Source organism: Melanerpes formicivorus, unplaced genomic scaffold (genome assembly GCF_026170545.1).
Source record: "Melanerpes formicivorus ecotype bairdi unplaced genomic scaffold, bMelFor1.0.p_v2 SCAF_14, whole genome shotgun sequence".
Lineage (NCBI taxonomy): Eukaryota > Metazoa > Chordata > Aves > Piciformes > Picidae > Melanerpes > Melanerpes formicivorus.
Window position 1 is genome coordinate 14,743,119 of NW_027142366.1, and position 17,681 is coordinate 14,760,799.

Here is a 17,681-nt window from a genome sequence, read left to right on the forward strand (position 1 = left end):
TAATGTAGCAAACGCAACAACAAGGAAAGTCACTTGGTCTTTTAACTCTGATTATAAATTCAAGTTTACAGCAAGGATTCAATCCTCTCTGAAGACATCAGCAATCAACTCCATAGTGTGGGAGTGGGACTGCTTGCCAATATTAAGTTTTCACAACAGTTTCTCTAGAAGTAATAATGACACCTTCTGTCACTGCTCAGTTCATCTACAGCAGTGTGATACTTGCAGATTTAAAACTACCCTTGAAACCCCCACCCAATAACAAATATTCCTAAGTAGCTCCTCCACAACAGAAGCTAGTGCAAGCATGTTGAATCCTACCTTGACTTGCATCTCACAGAGGAGGTCCTGGTTTTCTTTGAAATCTAAGACCTGGCTAACAAAAGGCCCAACAGAAGCTTCTGAAATGTTCACCTTCCTCCTCTCTTCTATGACCAACATGCAAGCATCCTCTCCCCTTTCAGGTTACTTCACAGAACTCCTGCACAGGGATTCCCAACAGCTATAAATTCAGTCACAATAGAGAGGAGCTGTCACATCCTGCTCAGTGCTCAAGTGCCTCCACTGAAGGCTCCAAGGAGTATCTTGGGGCAGACATCATGGCAGAGCAGCTGCATGCCACTAGACAGGAGAGCTGCACAGGCCACAAGCAAGGCAGGAACCTTGCAGGATCCAGGCTGCCAAAGTTCTCTTCTTGCTTGCAACCACCACCAATTTACAGGTGGTATTACAAGACCCTTCTGTCCTTGCACTTGAGGGACAGATGGTCTTCCTACATCACACAAGGCTGGGCCATCCACGCCTCTTCTTTTCCACTAATCCTGGGTAGAACTCTTACATCTGTCACAATTTATTACAGTAACAAAAATTTAATGGTCCAAAATTGCAAGACAGCCAGCAGTTTAGCCATGAAGAAATGTTATCAGAAAGGATAATGAAGATTACTCAGGAGAGCTTTTAGTAAGAAGCAAGACAAACACTCATCAAGATTCTCAGATGAATATGATTCTTCTTTGAGAGGAAAATAGCGCTGATGATTTCTGTCCCTTCTGATCAATCTACAGTGTAAACCTGCTACTGATACCCCACTGAGCAGGAACTGAGTTGGGCCATCACAATCTTCTGTCCATCTATCGTTAAATGTTCTTGCCAAGCTCATTATATGTATTTTTGCCTCATCTTTGAAGCAGGAGTTAATGTCATTCTTTAATTAATGCCTTACTTGTCACTATCTGATCCACTGTCAAAGGGATCCAGTACTCAAAGGGAAAAGCAGCATTTCTTGAATGCATAAGAGATGGTGCACTTGACAGGTTTCCAAGGCACTACATTGTACACACTTGTACCAGTACCAAACTGCACTCAGAGACTGGAAAGGCATTTTGGGGTTACATACTCCCACAATAAACTTTATTCTCCCTTTCCAAATAACCTGCTTTCTTTGTAGTTGGTGCTAGTGTACTATTTTCATTACCTGATCAGGTTGAGTCCCAGGATTAGAAACATAAAATTCCCATTCTCATGTCAGTCATAAGAAACCAGAAAAAAACCCAAGATGTATCAATTTTACAAGGTGTAGTTTGTTTTCACTATCCCTATAATGAAAGAAAATCTCTCACACAAAGGAAGCAGGAGCTTGAAGAACACACCTTGCTGAGGAAGTGAGGGATGTTCCTTCACATCTTCTCCCCCCCGCACTGGAAGTGGCTTAGGCAAGCAATCTGCACACCCGCTCATACATGTAAACTGTTACTTCATTTGAATCTTGGAACTCTTCAAAGAAACTCTGTATGCCATCTGCTGGAAGAAACCCTCTCTGAGGCAACACACTGTACCAACGCATCCACCCGCACTCTGACAGCGGCCTGAAGAGTGTTTTTCAAGATGAACCTTTATCCTTAAACGCACCAACTTTCAGCACAGAAAATCAGGGTCAGGATGGGTGAAACAAAAGCAGGATGAAGTCTGTAAGAAAACACAAGCCTTTAGCCAAGGCATATGACAGCCCAGCAGCAAGAAATAGCTAATTTTCAAATCCTACTACTTGACCTGAACCTCCAAAGACTTTTTGACTCCTGTTGCTTTCTTTAAGCTATAGACAGCACACCATGCTCACCTGGCCAGTCTGGTGTAACTCTCCATGCAGCAGCTAGCTCATTAATCAGTAATTCATACTTCATGCTGTGAAAAATGCTGCAAAAATCTTCTCTTTAAAGGGTAGGGGAGAGTGAATAAGAGGCAGGATTTGGAACTAGACACAGAAGAGTCTGAAAAGAAACCGCTTCTTTCCAGCAGCTGTGGCAGTTCTCATTCAAGACTGGAACCCAGAACTAATAAGGATTATTACTTACTCTTTAACTCAGTTCCTTCCCCATTTTCTATTTCTTGTCACATGGATCTTGACAAAATTTTCAGTCCCTAGCCTTTGGGATTAATCTGCAGGAAAGTTTATGAGGCAGGCAGCTATCCTTGACATTTCACAAGCAGATACAGAGGAATTCAGCATCTACTTCTCTGATACAGCCTCTGAGTTTTCTGTACCCAACATTGCACCAACTGCTTTTAAAGTCAACAGCAGCATTTCACCCTAACACTGTTTGCATTCACACTACAGGCAATTGTGGTCTCAGACATGACTGAGATAAATCAGATAGCTAAAATTCCATGTGCTGCCAACAGTTTCATATAACTCCCAAGTAGACCCAAATGTCCATTGCCATTGAAACGGTCTGCTTTCCCCCCCAGCAACAAAGCTCTGCTGATGGCATTGTATGGGACCACAGAAATCAGTTGGATTAGATCCCATTGATCCAGTGGAGAAACACATTTGCAATGAAGTTTCCTTCAAGTAAAAATATAAAATAAGCACAGAGGGTTGAAAGCAGGACTGCTACTACAGCAGCTGCCTACTCCTTCTGCAAGAATCCACCCTGAAAGCAGCTTCCCAGGAAGTCCAACACTACTTTCTAGGGTTTCTCCCCATTCTGTAAGAATCCTTCTCATCCTCCAAATCCCTCTGGGTTTCCAGGACCTTCTTGTGCTGCTTCCTAGGCCCCACTATGAATTGCTTCCCTCAATGCTGCTATTTTCAGGGAATCTTTTTCTAGCCAAGATTTCTCCATTTTCTATTTTGCAATTAAAATGATTTGCTTGTATAGCACCAGGAGAAGGACAATAATCTTCTTCGTTATTTCCCCCCCGATGATGTTTACAGCCTCTAGCAAGATATGGGGCTGTGCTTCAGAAATAGTGTAAAAAGGGTTCATAAAACCATGTAATACTGCAAGGTACCTGGTAAAGGGCATTTAGGTCTTTCAAATATGGACTCTAGGCACTGTTAGTGCTGCAAAATAATCAATTTGATAATCGACTTTAAGGACATTGTGCTACCCCCACTAGAGAGAGGCAAGTACTACACTGGTTCCTTAATGAAAGAAGCAGCAGTCCATTGACTTATTGATCTTGACATGACAGACAGTCGAAATCTCAACCACAGAATTTTCAAGAAAGTGTCCACTAGAATGAAAAACCAAACCCAGAAATGCAACTGTCAGGGACAAAGCCCTTAACTCTCTGGTAAAAACATAAAAGGTCAGGAGCTAGTGGTGTTCACGAGAACAGCAGAGGCAACGAATACACAATCTCATGAGATTTATCTGCTGTAAAACTTTTGAGATCCAGATCTCCTAACGAACAAGAAGTCCCTGCCACACACACAAATCTACATCCACTTCTTGGAATAGTTCCTGAAAATCCAGAACTGCTCCAGGCAGCCTCCTAAAGCTGCCATTAAAGAGTAGGTAGATTAACCATCACTTTTTAAAGGTTATTTCCATTGTAACTTCATCTCCAGCACACATCTGCAAGTCTAGGTGAGTAGTGCAGAACTACGTTTTCAGCCTGAAGTGTTACTCCAAAACACAATATTGTTAAAACAGAAAGGAGCAGGGTGTTTAACAAACTGTAAAATGTTTTGACTCAAAAGTGTTGTACAGCAGATGGAGCTACAAGTGTGGTCTATGAATAGCCACCTACACATGAGAAGAGAGATAATAAATACACATAACGTATGTAATCAGCTTGCAATGCTCATTCACATGTCACGCACAAGTTCAACTTCTTCTTTTGGTCAGCATTGACAACTACATTACCTGTGTTCCTCTTAAGAGGAGATAAAAGCAGGACAGAGATGCCTACCATCTTCAGCTGAAGGGTGGGAACTGTGAAAGGACATGTGCTACTTCACCATATGCCAGTGACAAAAGCAAAAACTGGTTTGTTTCATAGAGGATTCCTCCTGGAAGATCACATGTCCATCCATGACCACACTTCCCAAGAAACTTTGACACTCCTTTATTAGAAGTGCACTGCAAGAGTTCCGTAGGATCCCCTACCCTCTCCTCTCTCCCATAAAAAAATCCCTCTGGCTGACCAACTATGCTAACCAGATCAGAAGTGCTCACAAATGCTGAATGACTTTAGTTAGCAGAGAAGAAAGTCTGTTTTCTAAATGCAGTATTTCCAATCTCAACGCCACAGCAGAGTAGAAACATGAGTATGTTTTAGACTAGCCACCTACCTTCTCTAACCTACCTACCTGATCTAAACCAACCACACTAAGCCATAAATAAACCCGACTTTCCAGAAGTCAACTAGATGCTTCTCACGTCATGAATGGGCTATACCATGAGTCACAGGCAGGAACAATTTCATTGCTGATACTCTCATAAAGCTACAGAATGCAGCAGGCACAAGAATTTCTGTGACAGTGTACATATGGCAAGTGACAGAAAGAGCAGTACACAGAATTCATTAGAAGTACAAACACATTCTGGTTTCATTAATAACACACAAGATTTGATCAACATATTGTATTTTAATCCAAAAGCTAGGCCAGATACTGGAAAGGATATTCTTGGTCACCTCCTTCTGCCCCAAATCACCTGTATGGGCTGAGGGTAGATTCTCAAACATTTAAAGAGCAGTAGTGTATCACTTCACATGGTAACTTCCTACCCTCAGTCTGGCAAGGGCAGAATATCTTCAAATTCCAGCAGGACTACATAGCTTCAAGACCTCTGTGGAGCATTCAGAGAGGATCAAAATGCATCTTGTATCCTTTCAGTTCAGACAATAGCCTTGAACTAAATTGATTTAGAAAGCACACATTGAAATTAAGGACTGAGTTCTACGAACAGTTTGCTTAAGGAAAAGTCCACAAAAGACAAGCAGGTCTTGCAGGGAACTGCTTGAAAGAGTCCAGCACAGAGCCACAAGGATGATGGTGTGGAACATCTTCCTCATGAAGAAAGGCTGAGGGAGCTGGGTCTCTTCAGCTTGAAGGAGACTGAGGAGTGACCTCATTCATGCTTATAAAGATGTGAAGGACAGTGTTGGGAGGACAGAGGCAGGCTCTGCTCACTGATGTTCAACAATAGGACAGAGGGTGCAAGCTGGAGCAGAGGATGGGCAATGGGTGCAACCAAGATCCACATGAACACATGGAAGAACTTTGTGAGGGTGACAGAGCCCTGCAGCAGGCTGCCCAGAAAGGATGTGGAGTCTCCTTCTCTGGAGACATTCAAAACCTGCCTGGATGCGTCCCAGCATGACCTACTCTAGGTGATCCTGCTCTGGCAAGGGGGAGGGTTGGACTCAATGTTCTTTCAAGGCTCCTTCCAACCTCTAACATTCTGTGATTCTGTGTCCCCAGAACACAGTTTCATTAATCACCAAACTTACTGAAGTAGAGCAAATCTGTACAGCAATGCTGAGAACACAGTTCCATCAGGAAAATGCTTTTCTGGGGATGAAAATCCTTTTCAATAAACCATCAAAAAAGCCTCTATCCTTAGATAAACATCTTCTATTTTCTCATGTCCCTGTCATGTCAGCTGCTCAGCAGTGATCTTCCACAATTCCTGTAGGAGTGGAGAAAGCAAATACAGGTGTTTTCTGAGATCAGTAGGTCACAATTATGAGAGAGTTCAATATGTTCACTTGTAAACAAGCTTAATGCACCCCCCCTTAAACCTCCATCTATAGATAATATCCATCAGTGGACAAATACTAAATCTATCTAGAACCATCAAATTATCTTTAAGGCTGAGCAATAGGATTTATTTCTTCATTCTTGGAGCATAATTTTGTTTTAAAAAAAAAACAAACAATAAAAAAAATCATCCAAATAATTTGTTTTAAAATTAATGTCACTGGTCTGCATGACCTTCTGCAGTGTCCTGACTGATAATCTTGCTCTTTTTTAAAGCCTCTGTTGACAAATGCTTTCAGTAATGGTAGTAACTATGCAGCTGAAAACACACAAGCCCTATGAGGAGAGACTGAGGGAGCTGGGGTTGCTCAGCCTGGAGGAGAGGATCTCTACAACTACCTGCAGGGGATTGTAGACAGGCAGAGGTTGGTCTCTTCTCCCAGGCAGCCAGCACCAGAACAAGAGGACACAGTCTCAGGCTGCACCAGGGGAGGTTTAGGCTGGAGGTTAGAAGGAAGTTTTACACAGAGAGAGTGATTGCCCATTGGAATGGGCTGCCTGGGGAGGTGGTGGAGTCACCATCACTGGAGGTGTTCAGGAGGAGACTTGACAGGGTGCTTGGTTGCATGGTTTAGTTGGTTGGGTGGTGTTGGATGATAGGTTGGACACAATCTTGAAGGCCTCTTCCAACCTGGTTTATTCTATTCTATAATTTACTGAAGAATCAAGATTTCACAAATGCATGTCTTACACACACACTCTTGTCAATTTGCTGGACAAGGAAGATGAAAAACTCCTTACTTTTTTCTCCCCTGTAGAATGAATTTGCCTATGTTTTATCTGCTACATACAACACTACTATCGACAACTATCACATACTCTTCACCGTGACATCTTGAATTGTGGCAATATACTTCATGAGAAATAAAACACTCAGGTGTTTAAAAAAACATGCATATAGTTCAAAGAGCAGTAGCCTTCCCTTCCATAAAAAGGCTAGGGCCTACAAGAAGGATGGAGAGAGACTGTTTACAAAGGCCTGCAGTGATATGACAAGGGGCAGTGACTTCAAACTAGAGAAGAGCAGATTTAGGTTGGATGTTAGGGACAAGTTCTTTACCATAAGGGTAATGGAACACTGGAACAGGTTACCCAGGGAGGTATTTGAGGCCCTCATCCCTGGAGATATTCAAGGTGAGGCTTGACAGGGCTCTGGGCAACCTGATCTAGTTGAGGATGCCCCTGCTGACTACAGAGGGGGCTGGACTAGATGACCTTTGGAGGGCCCCTCCAACCCAGACTATTCTATGATTCAGGTGTAAGCCAGGTTACATTTATGTACTTCTAAAGCTTGCTTTAAAGATTGGCCCACCATGGTTTATGCCTGAAGGTATCAGCATTAAGTAAACCAAATCAATCTCCAAGTAGCTGTGGCCCTTGCAGTGGTGCTATGCAGACATACTGCAGAGGATACAGCAGCAATACGGTGACTGCAGGAACATCCAATTCTTGGTGGCAGATTTGCAATCCAGTACAAGATTTGTGAATTCTCTACAAGGATCTGTTAGACTGTATTGTTCTGGAACCTAGCAAGCTATCAGCTACCCTACATATGAGATTGTCCAGCCTAGAGAAGACTCCAGGGGAACCTTATACCTGCCTTCCATTATTTGAAGGGATCCTGCAGGAAGGCTGCAGAGGGACTTTTCACAAGGGTGTCTAGGGACAGGACAAGGAAGAATGGTTTGAAGCTGAGGAAGAGTAAATGTAGACCAGATCTTAGGAAGATGTTCTTCAGTATGAGGGTAGTGAGACTCTGGAATAGGTTGCTCACGGAGGCTGTGGATGCCCCCTCCCTGGGAGTGTTCAAGGCCAGGTTGGATGAGGCCACGAGTCTAGTTGAGAGATGTCCCTGCCCATGGTGGGGAGGTCAGAGTAGATGATCTATAAGGTACCTTCCACCCTGAGCCATTTTTTGATTCTATGATATTTGTACAAGTAGATAATTGGAAAAAAAGCTAAAACAGAGGAAGAGAATTTTAAGTGCATGGGATGTAATGAGGTAACTACAAATAATGAATCTGCCATGTTCCTGGATAACAGGAGTTTACAGCTAATTGACTTCATCATAGATACTAGAACATTATTTCTTAAACTCTGAACTGGGAAAGGCATTACTGAAAGTACGAAATGAAAGCCCATCTACAAGCAAATAAACAAGGAGAGATATTGGCCCCATTTCCTAGTCACTGACAAAAATTGTGTTTACAAAGTAATGGAGATTGTTTCTTAATCTTTGAGGAAATGAGTACACCTAAGCCACTGCACTGCTGCTGACAGGTAAGGGCCCCTTCTATCCATCCAGTAGTATAGATTATGTAGGTACAAACTACAATCCTTTCAAAACAGCAAAAAGCTAAATGGAAAGAAGTGAAAAGATAATGCTTATTCTCCTGTTCTTACCCTGTGTTAGGCAAACAGCTGAAAACCCAGAGATGGTTAGCCCAACACATTACATTTACTGTAATGAACTCCACTTACCAACTGCTCAATTCGTTCATAAACGAGAGCCTGGCAGAAATCAACCTTAATGGGCTCCACACTGTATTTAATTCTGCTGTCCTGGAGGTTCTCCAAATCATTTAGAGTATTTCTAAAATGACTGTAGGCTTCACATGTAACATCCATATGTCTTAAAGTGAAGTTAAGCCTGTCAAGAGAATATTTAATTTAAAATGACTCTCCTGAACTGGCCTCTCAAACAGCTGTGTGACTTTCCTCAACTAATGGAAAGTGTGGGACTTCTCAGTGTCATTAACTAACTTTCATAGCTATAAAAAGGATATCCCCTACCCCTGTTATTCCTGCAAAGTAGACAAGACTTATGCCAGCATCAATACACGGTAATTCTTGGATGAATCTTTCCATTGATTTTAAGGCACTTTGCTGCAACAGAATCATTGGCTTGACTTCCTGGACAAGCACCTGGCAACAAATCATATGAAGTGCTATTGCTTATGTATCTCCAGAGATTTAAGCAAAGCCTACCTCAAAAACTCAACTATTCCTTAAAAGAGAACACAAGATAAATTATCACAGAGGTACTCAAGCTGGGAAATACATACCCTAATTCTAAGCCACTTCATTCTACTCTATGCCTGCAAAAAACACGTAGCAAATGTTGTCAGGCATTACAGAACACATCAATCCAGCCACCTATTTATCCTGATTTGCACAGAGCTTATCTGAAGCATGACAGAGGTAGGACAACAACAGTTGAACTCCTGTGGAAGTCAAATTCTGAATGGATGAAAAGTAAGCACAGGCAAAACCAACTGCTTGTCCCAGGCGTGTACTGCAGCCTGGGATCAACTAACACAAAGAAAATGGGAAGCTGACCTTCAATCAAAGCAGATCTTTCTTCCAAAGAGAGAAAGGATGTAAAGGTTTTAGTGTTTTTTTATTGCAAGTTCTTGGTAATACTCACCTCTTTTCCAGTGCTAGGTAAACTGTGCAAGAATTTCTCAAGTTGTGTGTGATTCTATACAGCGTTCTGAACAAGGCATCTGTCAGGTCATCATCATAGAACACTACAAAAAGATATTAAAAGCATAGAATGTGTGTGTTTAAGTGTATTATCTACTCAAGTCTTAGGTATGAAACAACAACAGGCCTTAGTTTGATTATGCTAATCCAACAAGCCACTATGTTAACTAAATTCTAGTGTGTATTTTTAATGGCAACAACTGATCCTGTAATAAGTTAAGTAGCTTCATCTCTTACAAAAAAAGGGTAGTAACTAATATGTCACTGTATCTCTTTGAAAAGCAGTCTTGCAAAACCTTTCAGTATCATAGCTAAATCAACCCTATTTTATCTATGTATCCAAACAACAATAGAGATAAGACAGTTTGCATCTTTCACTTAAGCAGGGAAAATAGCAGGAAACAAAACAGAGATATCCAAAGGCACAGATTCTGTGGGCAATTGCAGCATCTGAAACTGTGTTTCACATTACACAGTATATAGCCACCCAGCTAGCAGTATCTGCATAGAAGTTACTTGAGGCAAGACAAAGGCAGGACAACAAAACTCCTCTGAAAGTCAAATTCATCACTAATTGTGACTGTTGTCTTTGAATAATTTAGTTGCTTACAAATAATTACCACACCAAAGGAAAGGAAAAGCTAGTAGCTTTCAACATCTGTTCTCTTATTGCTTAATTTAGGATGCAAACAGAATTGTTTAAAACAATTAAAATACATTTCAGGCAGAGCTGTGACACATCAGGCAAGGATCTGTTCCATTAGATTTTAAAAGCAAACTGGGTATGTTTAAATTATTACTCAAAATGAGGAAGTTTTTGATTTAAAAGCTTAGGGTTTATATTTTCCTACCATCAGCTGCCATTATCACAGTACAGTGGTCATGCAAATCAGCAATCTCTTCTTCAGACCAGCTATAAGGAGCTTCAGGATCTGTAACAAAGAACATGGCTTTGGTGATTGTGTCAAACGGTTGACAGCTGGCACAAAGGAATTCAACTCCTGTAGTCATCTGCCACTCCAGAAATGGAGCACTCCATTGAAGGTGACTTGAAAACTCCCTCTATTCATTCTCTGAAGTTCCCTGCTGTCTTTTGCTTTCTCTGTGTTTTGTCTGGCCCTCCCAAGGCTCACTGGCAGAAGGAAGATTTTTTTAGAGTTTACAACCAATTAGTACTCTACAGTGAGAGCACAGATTTAACTAGATAAATATACTCCTTTAAATAAAAACTATAAATGCAACCTCTTGTAAATTCTGATTATGCTTCCTACTTCATCATACTTTTTAAAACTTAAGACTTGGTTAAAATATAGAACCTTCCTCTGAAAGTCTGAAAAACACAGAGCCTTTTCAACTGACAATATCCAATACTTCCATAAACCAGAAATTTCTTGATAGCTTGAAAGGATAAAAATCCCAAAGTACTTAACCCTATGTGGAAGAACCCACTATAATCACCTACCAGTGCAGAATTCATCTTTCAGCCAGTCCAGCTCTTTTACTTTGACTTCTCCTCCTGTGGGTGAAGAAAGATCACAGCAGTCACAAATGGTCTTGCAACAGAATCAAAAATCTTCACTTACACAAGTGGTGAAGAGCTATTATGAGGACATATGAAACAAGTTAGCCTGGAGGAGGCTCAGGGGAGACCTTATTGCTCTCTACAACTACCTGAAGGGAGGGTGTAGAGAGGTGGGGGTTGGTCTCTTCTCCCAGGCAACCAGCACCAGAACAAGAGGACACAGTCTCAAGCTGTGCCCGGGGAAGATTAGACTGGATGCTAGAAAGAAATTCTTCATAGAGAGTGATTGCCCATTGGAATGTGCTGCCCAGGGAGGTGGTGGAGTCGCCATCACTGGAGGTATTTAGGAAGAGACTTGATGGGGTTCTTGGTGCCATGGGTTAGTAGATTAGATGGTGCTGGATGATGGGTTGGACATAATGATCTAAAAGGTCTCTTCCAACCTGCTTTATTCTATTGTAAGTTCATCAAATAGTTTCCTGTACAAAGCTAGTTACCCACTCACATGGGAGCAGGATAGAACTTATGTACTCTTCTACATGTCCCACCTGTAAAATACTTCTCCTTCCCAGTTATATCTCTGTAATTTACACTGTTTGTGTGATTTTGGATTTTTGTTTATGTGACATCTGGGTATGTGTGATCCTCCCAAGTACATCAGTGAAACTCACACATTGACTATATAGGAACTACAGCTGTTCTTAAGCAATGAGCAGAGAAAGAGTAAATATTTTGCTCTTCTCAGAAGGAAGCTGGTCCAGTACAGACCACATATAGGTATCCTACATCTTTCTTTTACAAAGTGTCATTTTTAACCAAGACAAAAATTTACTTATGAGTATGCTAGATAGTCAATGACTGTGCTGTCTAATCCCAAAGTCCCCCTCCAGTATCTGAAGGGGGCCTACAGGAAGGCTGGGGAAGGACTTCTCAGGATCTCAGGTAGTGATAGGACTAGGGGGAATGGAATGAAGCTGGAGGTGGGGAGATTCAGGCTGGATGTGAGGAGGTTCTTCATCATGAGAGTGGTGAAACCCTGGAATGGGTTGTCCAGGGAGGTGGTCAAGGCCCCGTCCCTGGAGGTGTTTAAGCCCAGGCTGGATGAGGCTCTGGCCAGGCTGATCTAGTGTGGGCTGTCCCTGCCCATGGCAGGGGGGTTGGAACTAGATGATCCTTGTGGTCCCTGACTGATACTATGACACTATATAGGCAATTGCACAAACACTGACTCCAATGGACTTACTTCCCAGTTCCATCAGGTGTTTGTTTAATGCAACATTTTGCTCACACATGGCCAGAAGATCTTCACCAACATCTGCAAACAAGCAACAATTACATTCAAAAGAAGAATAATTTGCATGAGTCATGCATGCCTCTGACCTCTTAGAGTAATACTCTAAAGTTTCTCTCAGGCTGATAAGATTAAGGGAGACTCAGAGCAAGCCTATCCACTTATGTTTGCTTTGTAGTATCCTCCTTGCTTTTGTCTTTCAATATTGAGTTCTGAGCCACCCCTGAAGAAAGAAATTAGATCTCTATACTACCTATGTTAACCTAGGTACACTATCTTGAGTTCATGGCAATGCATCTTGTCATGAAGCTTTATGGAAACATTTAACTGGAAATAAACTACTTCACCTGTGCAATACACTCTCTTGGCAACTGTTCCCATGATAATGCTAGTGATTCCAGTGCCACCTCCAAGCTCCAGCACCGAGCAACGCCTAAACGCATCTCGTTTAAACACAATGTAATCAGCCAGAAGAAAGGCTGCACGCCAGACCTGGGGAGAGGAGCAGCAGTTACAATGGAAGACACGTTGAAGCACAATTCATGATCAGCAAGGCAGAATACATACTTGTTTACCAACATCTTCTAAGGGGGTTGCCATGGTATGTTCTGTGAAAATGAAAGTAGAGCAGAAAGAATGATCTCAAAATGTTGTTCAAGTTCCCTAAAGGCAAATTTGAATATCAAGTCACGTTTCCATTTCAAATGGAGAACTAAACATGCTAACCCCACTCTAACCAAGGAACACTGAGCTTCTCAGGGTATACTACTGTCTGGATCACTTTGGAGATAAAAGGTACATTAAAAAAATACTGTAAATGTCAGAGTCTTAAGCTTATTATTTCACTGCTCTTAAAAACTGCTATTCCATTTTTACAGAAAACCTTCTTTTTTCCTTTTGATTGACATGAACACACTTACTCCATTTCTCCTTGACTGTAAGCCTACTATTTACCTATTTTAACAGCATCACTGCAAGTGCATTTTTGTTCTTCATCTTCAAAAGCATCTTCTTCCCCTTTCATTAGAATTACAGGACACACTCTATCCCTCAAAAGATCTGCTTCTAAATCAGAGGCACTTCGAGGTCTTCTGACCACTTCCAAGTCTCCATCATCATCTAGCAGAGCTTCTACTTCACTATTTAATTCTCTTAGATTATTTCTCTCCTTGTCACACAGCTCATCTCCACTTCTGTACTGGTGCTCTCTTTCTACTGTAGCTTCTCTCTCGCATTTCTCAGATGCCAAATCTGTGTTCCAAAGGAGTTTGAAATATGACAGAAATACTGTAAGACACAGAAGTGAAAGGGCAAGTTAAACAGCAGGTAAGAAGAGTATCTATGTGCAACTTCCACATGCATGACATTTTGGTATGCATTTCACATAAAAATCTAGAGGATGAAAAAAAATTACACAGACAACTTGAAATATAGTTTCATTTGCTACAAAAATATTTCTGTTGTTACATTCTGTCAGTAGAAATAAATGAAGCACTTTCACAATCTACCATCTACACAGACTTCCATCTGATTCAGTAACATTTGTTTCAACAGTTGGCAGGAGGGTTTCTTACATTCTTCAAAAGCAGTTGCTATTGTAGCTAAATGAACAAGTAAATAAAAACAACTAAACCTGCAAACAAGTTAATTTGGTTGCTTCTTCTCAGAAAGAGCTTTGAAATTTCTTTTTTTAAGAAAGGTTCCTCCAAATTCTACACAGCTTTTATTTCTGCAATTAATTTCATCAGGGGAATCAAGCTAGCCCTCTTCTCAAGCTGCACCAGGGGAAGTTTAGGCTTGAGGTGAGGAGAAAGTTCTTCACTGAGAGAGTTGTTAGCCATTGGAATGGGCTGCCCAGGGAGGTGGTGGAGTCACCATCCCTGGAGGTGTTCAAGAGGGGACTGGACATGGCATTTGGTGCCATGGTTTAGTCATGAGGTCTGTGGTGACAGGTTGGACTTGATAATCTTTGCGGTCTCTTCCAACCTTGGTGATTCTGTGATTCTAAAGGCTAGGAAGGAAGTGTTTCTGCTTCTAACTAGAATATTATATGTAATGATTAATATCAACCATTCAAAAGAGGATTCAGACATTACAAATACATGAATACACTTAAAAGACAGCTCCATCAGTCCAAACATCCATTACCTGGTTGTCCAACTGCATTTAATCGTACCATGAGATGTCTTTTGTTTGGACAGTGTAAGTGAACGTCAGAAAGTACAGTGTCACTTTTAAACGTGGGGTTATCCATCTCTCTCTCTATTACATCTACCATGATGTGCTGATGACAGGCACATCTATGGTACCCAGAGGCCCCTTATGAAGTGCTATGATTTGACACTCTTCTGTTAACAGGCATCCAGTAACAGTTTTGCTCAGCAAGAGAACCAGAAGACCTCGGGCAAGAAGTGATCATGCAAGCTCCACCATGCTCCAGTAAGACAGCAAGCTGCATACCAAGAGATTCAACCTACAACCAAATACAGACAGCTTTTAGTGACATCCTGATGCTGTTGGAACATCACTCCACCAATATTTTAGAAGATAAAAATCAGATTACACTGTCCAGTAAAGTTGCAGTGCTCCCACACCAAATACATAACTGCTAGCAGCTCAAGGGCAGACACTGTGTATTCTGGGCAGAACTACTAATTCACTGATGTCAAAACCAACTCCCTCTGAAAAAAACCCAGATTTTACCACGAATGCACAGACTTACAATGTTAAGTCAAGGTCTTCCATGAACAGAAGGCCTTATATGCACAGCTTCACCATTTTAAGGGATGCTGTTCTTCATACAAATCTCTGAATTTCCCCAGACACAGTTACCTAATGTATAATCATAGGTTAGCCCCCCAGACTTTGTAAAAGGAGCATCTGCTTTTCCTGAAGAAAACTCAGCTCCTTTTGTGTGCCTCCACTTTGGCACTACTTGCTCTTCCCCAGAAAAAAAACCACTTGAAATTGTCCTTACTACCTAACATCCAAGGGTAAGTTCTCTCTCTGCCCTAGGGCACAAATGAATTACCTTTTATGAACAAAAAGCCAAAAGATGATATTTATTTCCCTGTGGTCTAAAAAAAAAACCATGACATTTTGTGAAGGTTATGTGAAATGCTGGTGAACCATAGATGTGAAAACAAATTTGTCTTTAAAAACTCACGTGGCAAGCTCAGATCTCATAGATACACAAATCCTTAAGCACCGTGTGAATGATTAACAGACACCCAGGTCTCACCAACTATGAGCCCCCCTGCTACTCCTTAAGTAAAAACTGTTGATGCCAAGTCCTGTATTGTCATTTTTGGAATATTAAGTTGAATTTTCTATTTTCTGCTTGTGCTTGAACAGAATCATAAATATACATGCTTAAAATGCTTCCATTTATACAGGAAGCCTTCATAACTGCAGCTGTGAAGTTGTATGAACTTTCCAAACCCCAAATCCAGCTTCCAAACCTGCCCTTTGCCAGCAGAAACCCGAGCACAGAGCTGCAGCCGAACTGACGCAAAGCCCCAAGGCGCCGTTTGTCCACCACACGCGGAGGCAAACGCTGAGCGCCGTTCCGAGGCCAGGGCAGAGCCCGCGGCCTCAAGTTTCAGCCTGCCCTCAGCCTCGGCGCCTCTCCCCGAGGAGCCACGGCCCCCTGCCCGCAGACAGGCCACCGGGACAACACCGACGAGCTCCCACACGAAGCCGCCCACCGCCGCCGCCTCATCGCCTCCTCTTGCTCGCGGCCAGCCGCACCTCGGCAACCCCTCCAGGCTGCGCCGCGGGGCGGCAGGGGCGGCTCGGCAGGGGAGGGCTGGCTGCGGGGAGCAGGCGGGCACGCGGGCACCAGGGCAAGCGCTTCCCGCAGCGGCGCACCCCACCACTCTCACAGCCGCACCTGCCGCGCCCGGCTGCCTCCCGCCGCCATTTCACAGGCGACTGCTCCTTCCGGCGCACGGCTGACGCCGCGCCCGGCAGCCCCCGCGGTGCCCGGCGCCGGGCCGAGGGCTAGGGGGAGCCGCTGGGTGCTCTACCCTGTCGTGGGGGATCGCGCTGGTCGCCTTGGCAGCCGCTGCAGGCCGCCGGGCTTGGGAGTTTCGCTTGTCGAAGCCGCCGCAAGGCCCGGGCTACGTTCGCTTGCTCTTGGTCCTTGCCTGCTGCCGGCTGTGAGCCGCTGCCCGCTCGTGTCCCGGGGCCGTGCGTGAATTACAGCCGTCCCCTCAACACTGCTCCTGGTGCCCATGGGCGGCTTCTCTATCCAGGACTCACCCAGCGTGAGATTCTAGGTGAAAATCTATCGGTGGAGTCAGAAAAGGAAACACCAGCATCTTAGTCTTGTCATTAAAGCACTCACAGCAGTTGTCCAGATGTTACACCCACGCTTCTTATCCTCATTCTTTGATCACTTGGTTTAATTGTTACTTACCCTGGCTCAGGCCATTTATAATCCCATGCGAAACCTCCAAACGGCTTCAAAACAAATTGGAAAGACCCGTGTGAAGACAAGAGAGTTCTTGGCACAAATAAAGACAGAGCTCTACTACCACCTTAAGCTGAGATGAAGCAATAGCAGTGCCTGCTCGCCTGGTTAGGGGCGAGGGGGCTTATCTGCTTAATGATGCAGTTTGGAACCAGGTAAAACAAACAGAAAACTGACTCGGGTGCTGAGCAGGAGAACCACACCGGAGTGCTCTGGGAAACTTGAATAACCTCTGCTATGGGGATAGGCTGAGGGAGCTGGGGCTGCTCAGCCTGGAGAAGAGGAGGCTCCAGGGAGACCCAAAAGCAGCCTTGCAGTACCTGAAGGGGCTACAGGAAGGATGGGGAGAGACTGTTTACAAGGGCCTGCGGTGACAGGACAAGAGGCAACGGCTTCAAACTAGAGAAGGGCAGATTTAGATTGGACATCAAGAAGAAGTTCTTCACTGTGAGGGTGGTGGAACACTGGAACAGGTTGCCCAGGATGGTGGTTGTGGTCCCTTCCCTGGAGATATTCAAGGTGAGGCTTAACGAGGCCCTGGGCAGCCTGATACAGTTGGGGATGTCTCTGCTGACTGCAGGGAGGTCAGACTGGATGACCTTTGGAGGTCTCTTCTGACCTGTACCATTCTATGATTCCATGCAATGTATCTAACTTGCAGAGTTAGGCAACAGATGACTGGCAGGATTTAGTATCCTCATTTTGGATGTCAGTGCCCTAGGTGGTCATTGCAGAATTGAACTCGTCCACAGCCAAGAGCTGGCTGCAGACCTGACACTGAGCATGGGGCAGTGGCACCCAGAATGTGCTGTCTGGAGGCTGTGGGTGGCATGGGGCACAGTGCACCAAGCAGCTG

At 43.3% G+C, this 17,681-nt stretch overlaps 1 protein-coding gene across 1 annotated transcript; it reads right to left on the reverse strand.

The window, feature by feature from the left end:
• Window positions 1-1,013: 1,013 nt before the first annotated feature.
• Window positions 1,014-16,289, reverse strand: METTL22 (methyltransferase 22, Kin17 lysine). The gene is made up of 11 exons (XM_068147166.1): window positions 16,244-16,289; window positions 14,500-14,824; window positions 13,306-13,638; window positions 12,919-12,959; window positions 12,699-12,843; window positions 12,304-12,375; window positions 11,001-11,054; window positions 10,390-10,470; window positions 9,480-9,582; window positions 8,534-8,702; window positions 1,014-5,921 (listed from the first exon to the last, which is right to left on the reverse strand). Exons 2-11 carry the CDS (start codon window positions 14,627-14,629, stop codon window positions 5,886-5,888), a joined length of 1,164 nt encoding a protein of 387 aa, XP_068003267.1. The 5' UTR covers window positions 14,630-14,824; window positions 16,244-16,289; the 3' UTR covers window positions 1,014-5,885.
• Between the last annotated feature and the right edge of the window lie 1,392 nt (window positions 16,290-17,681).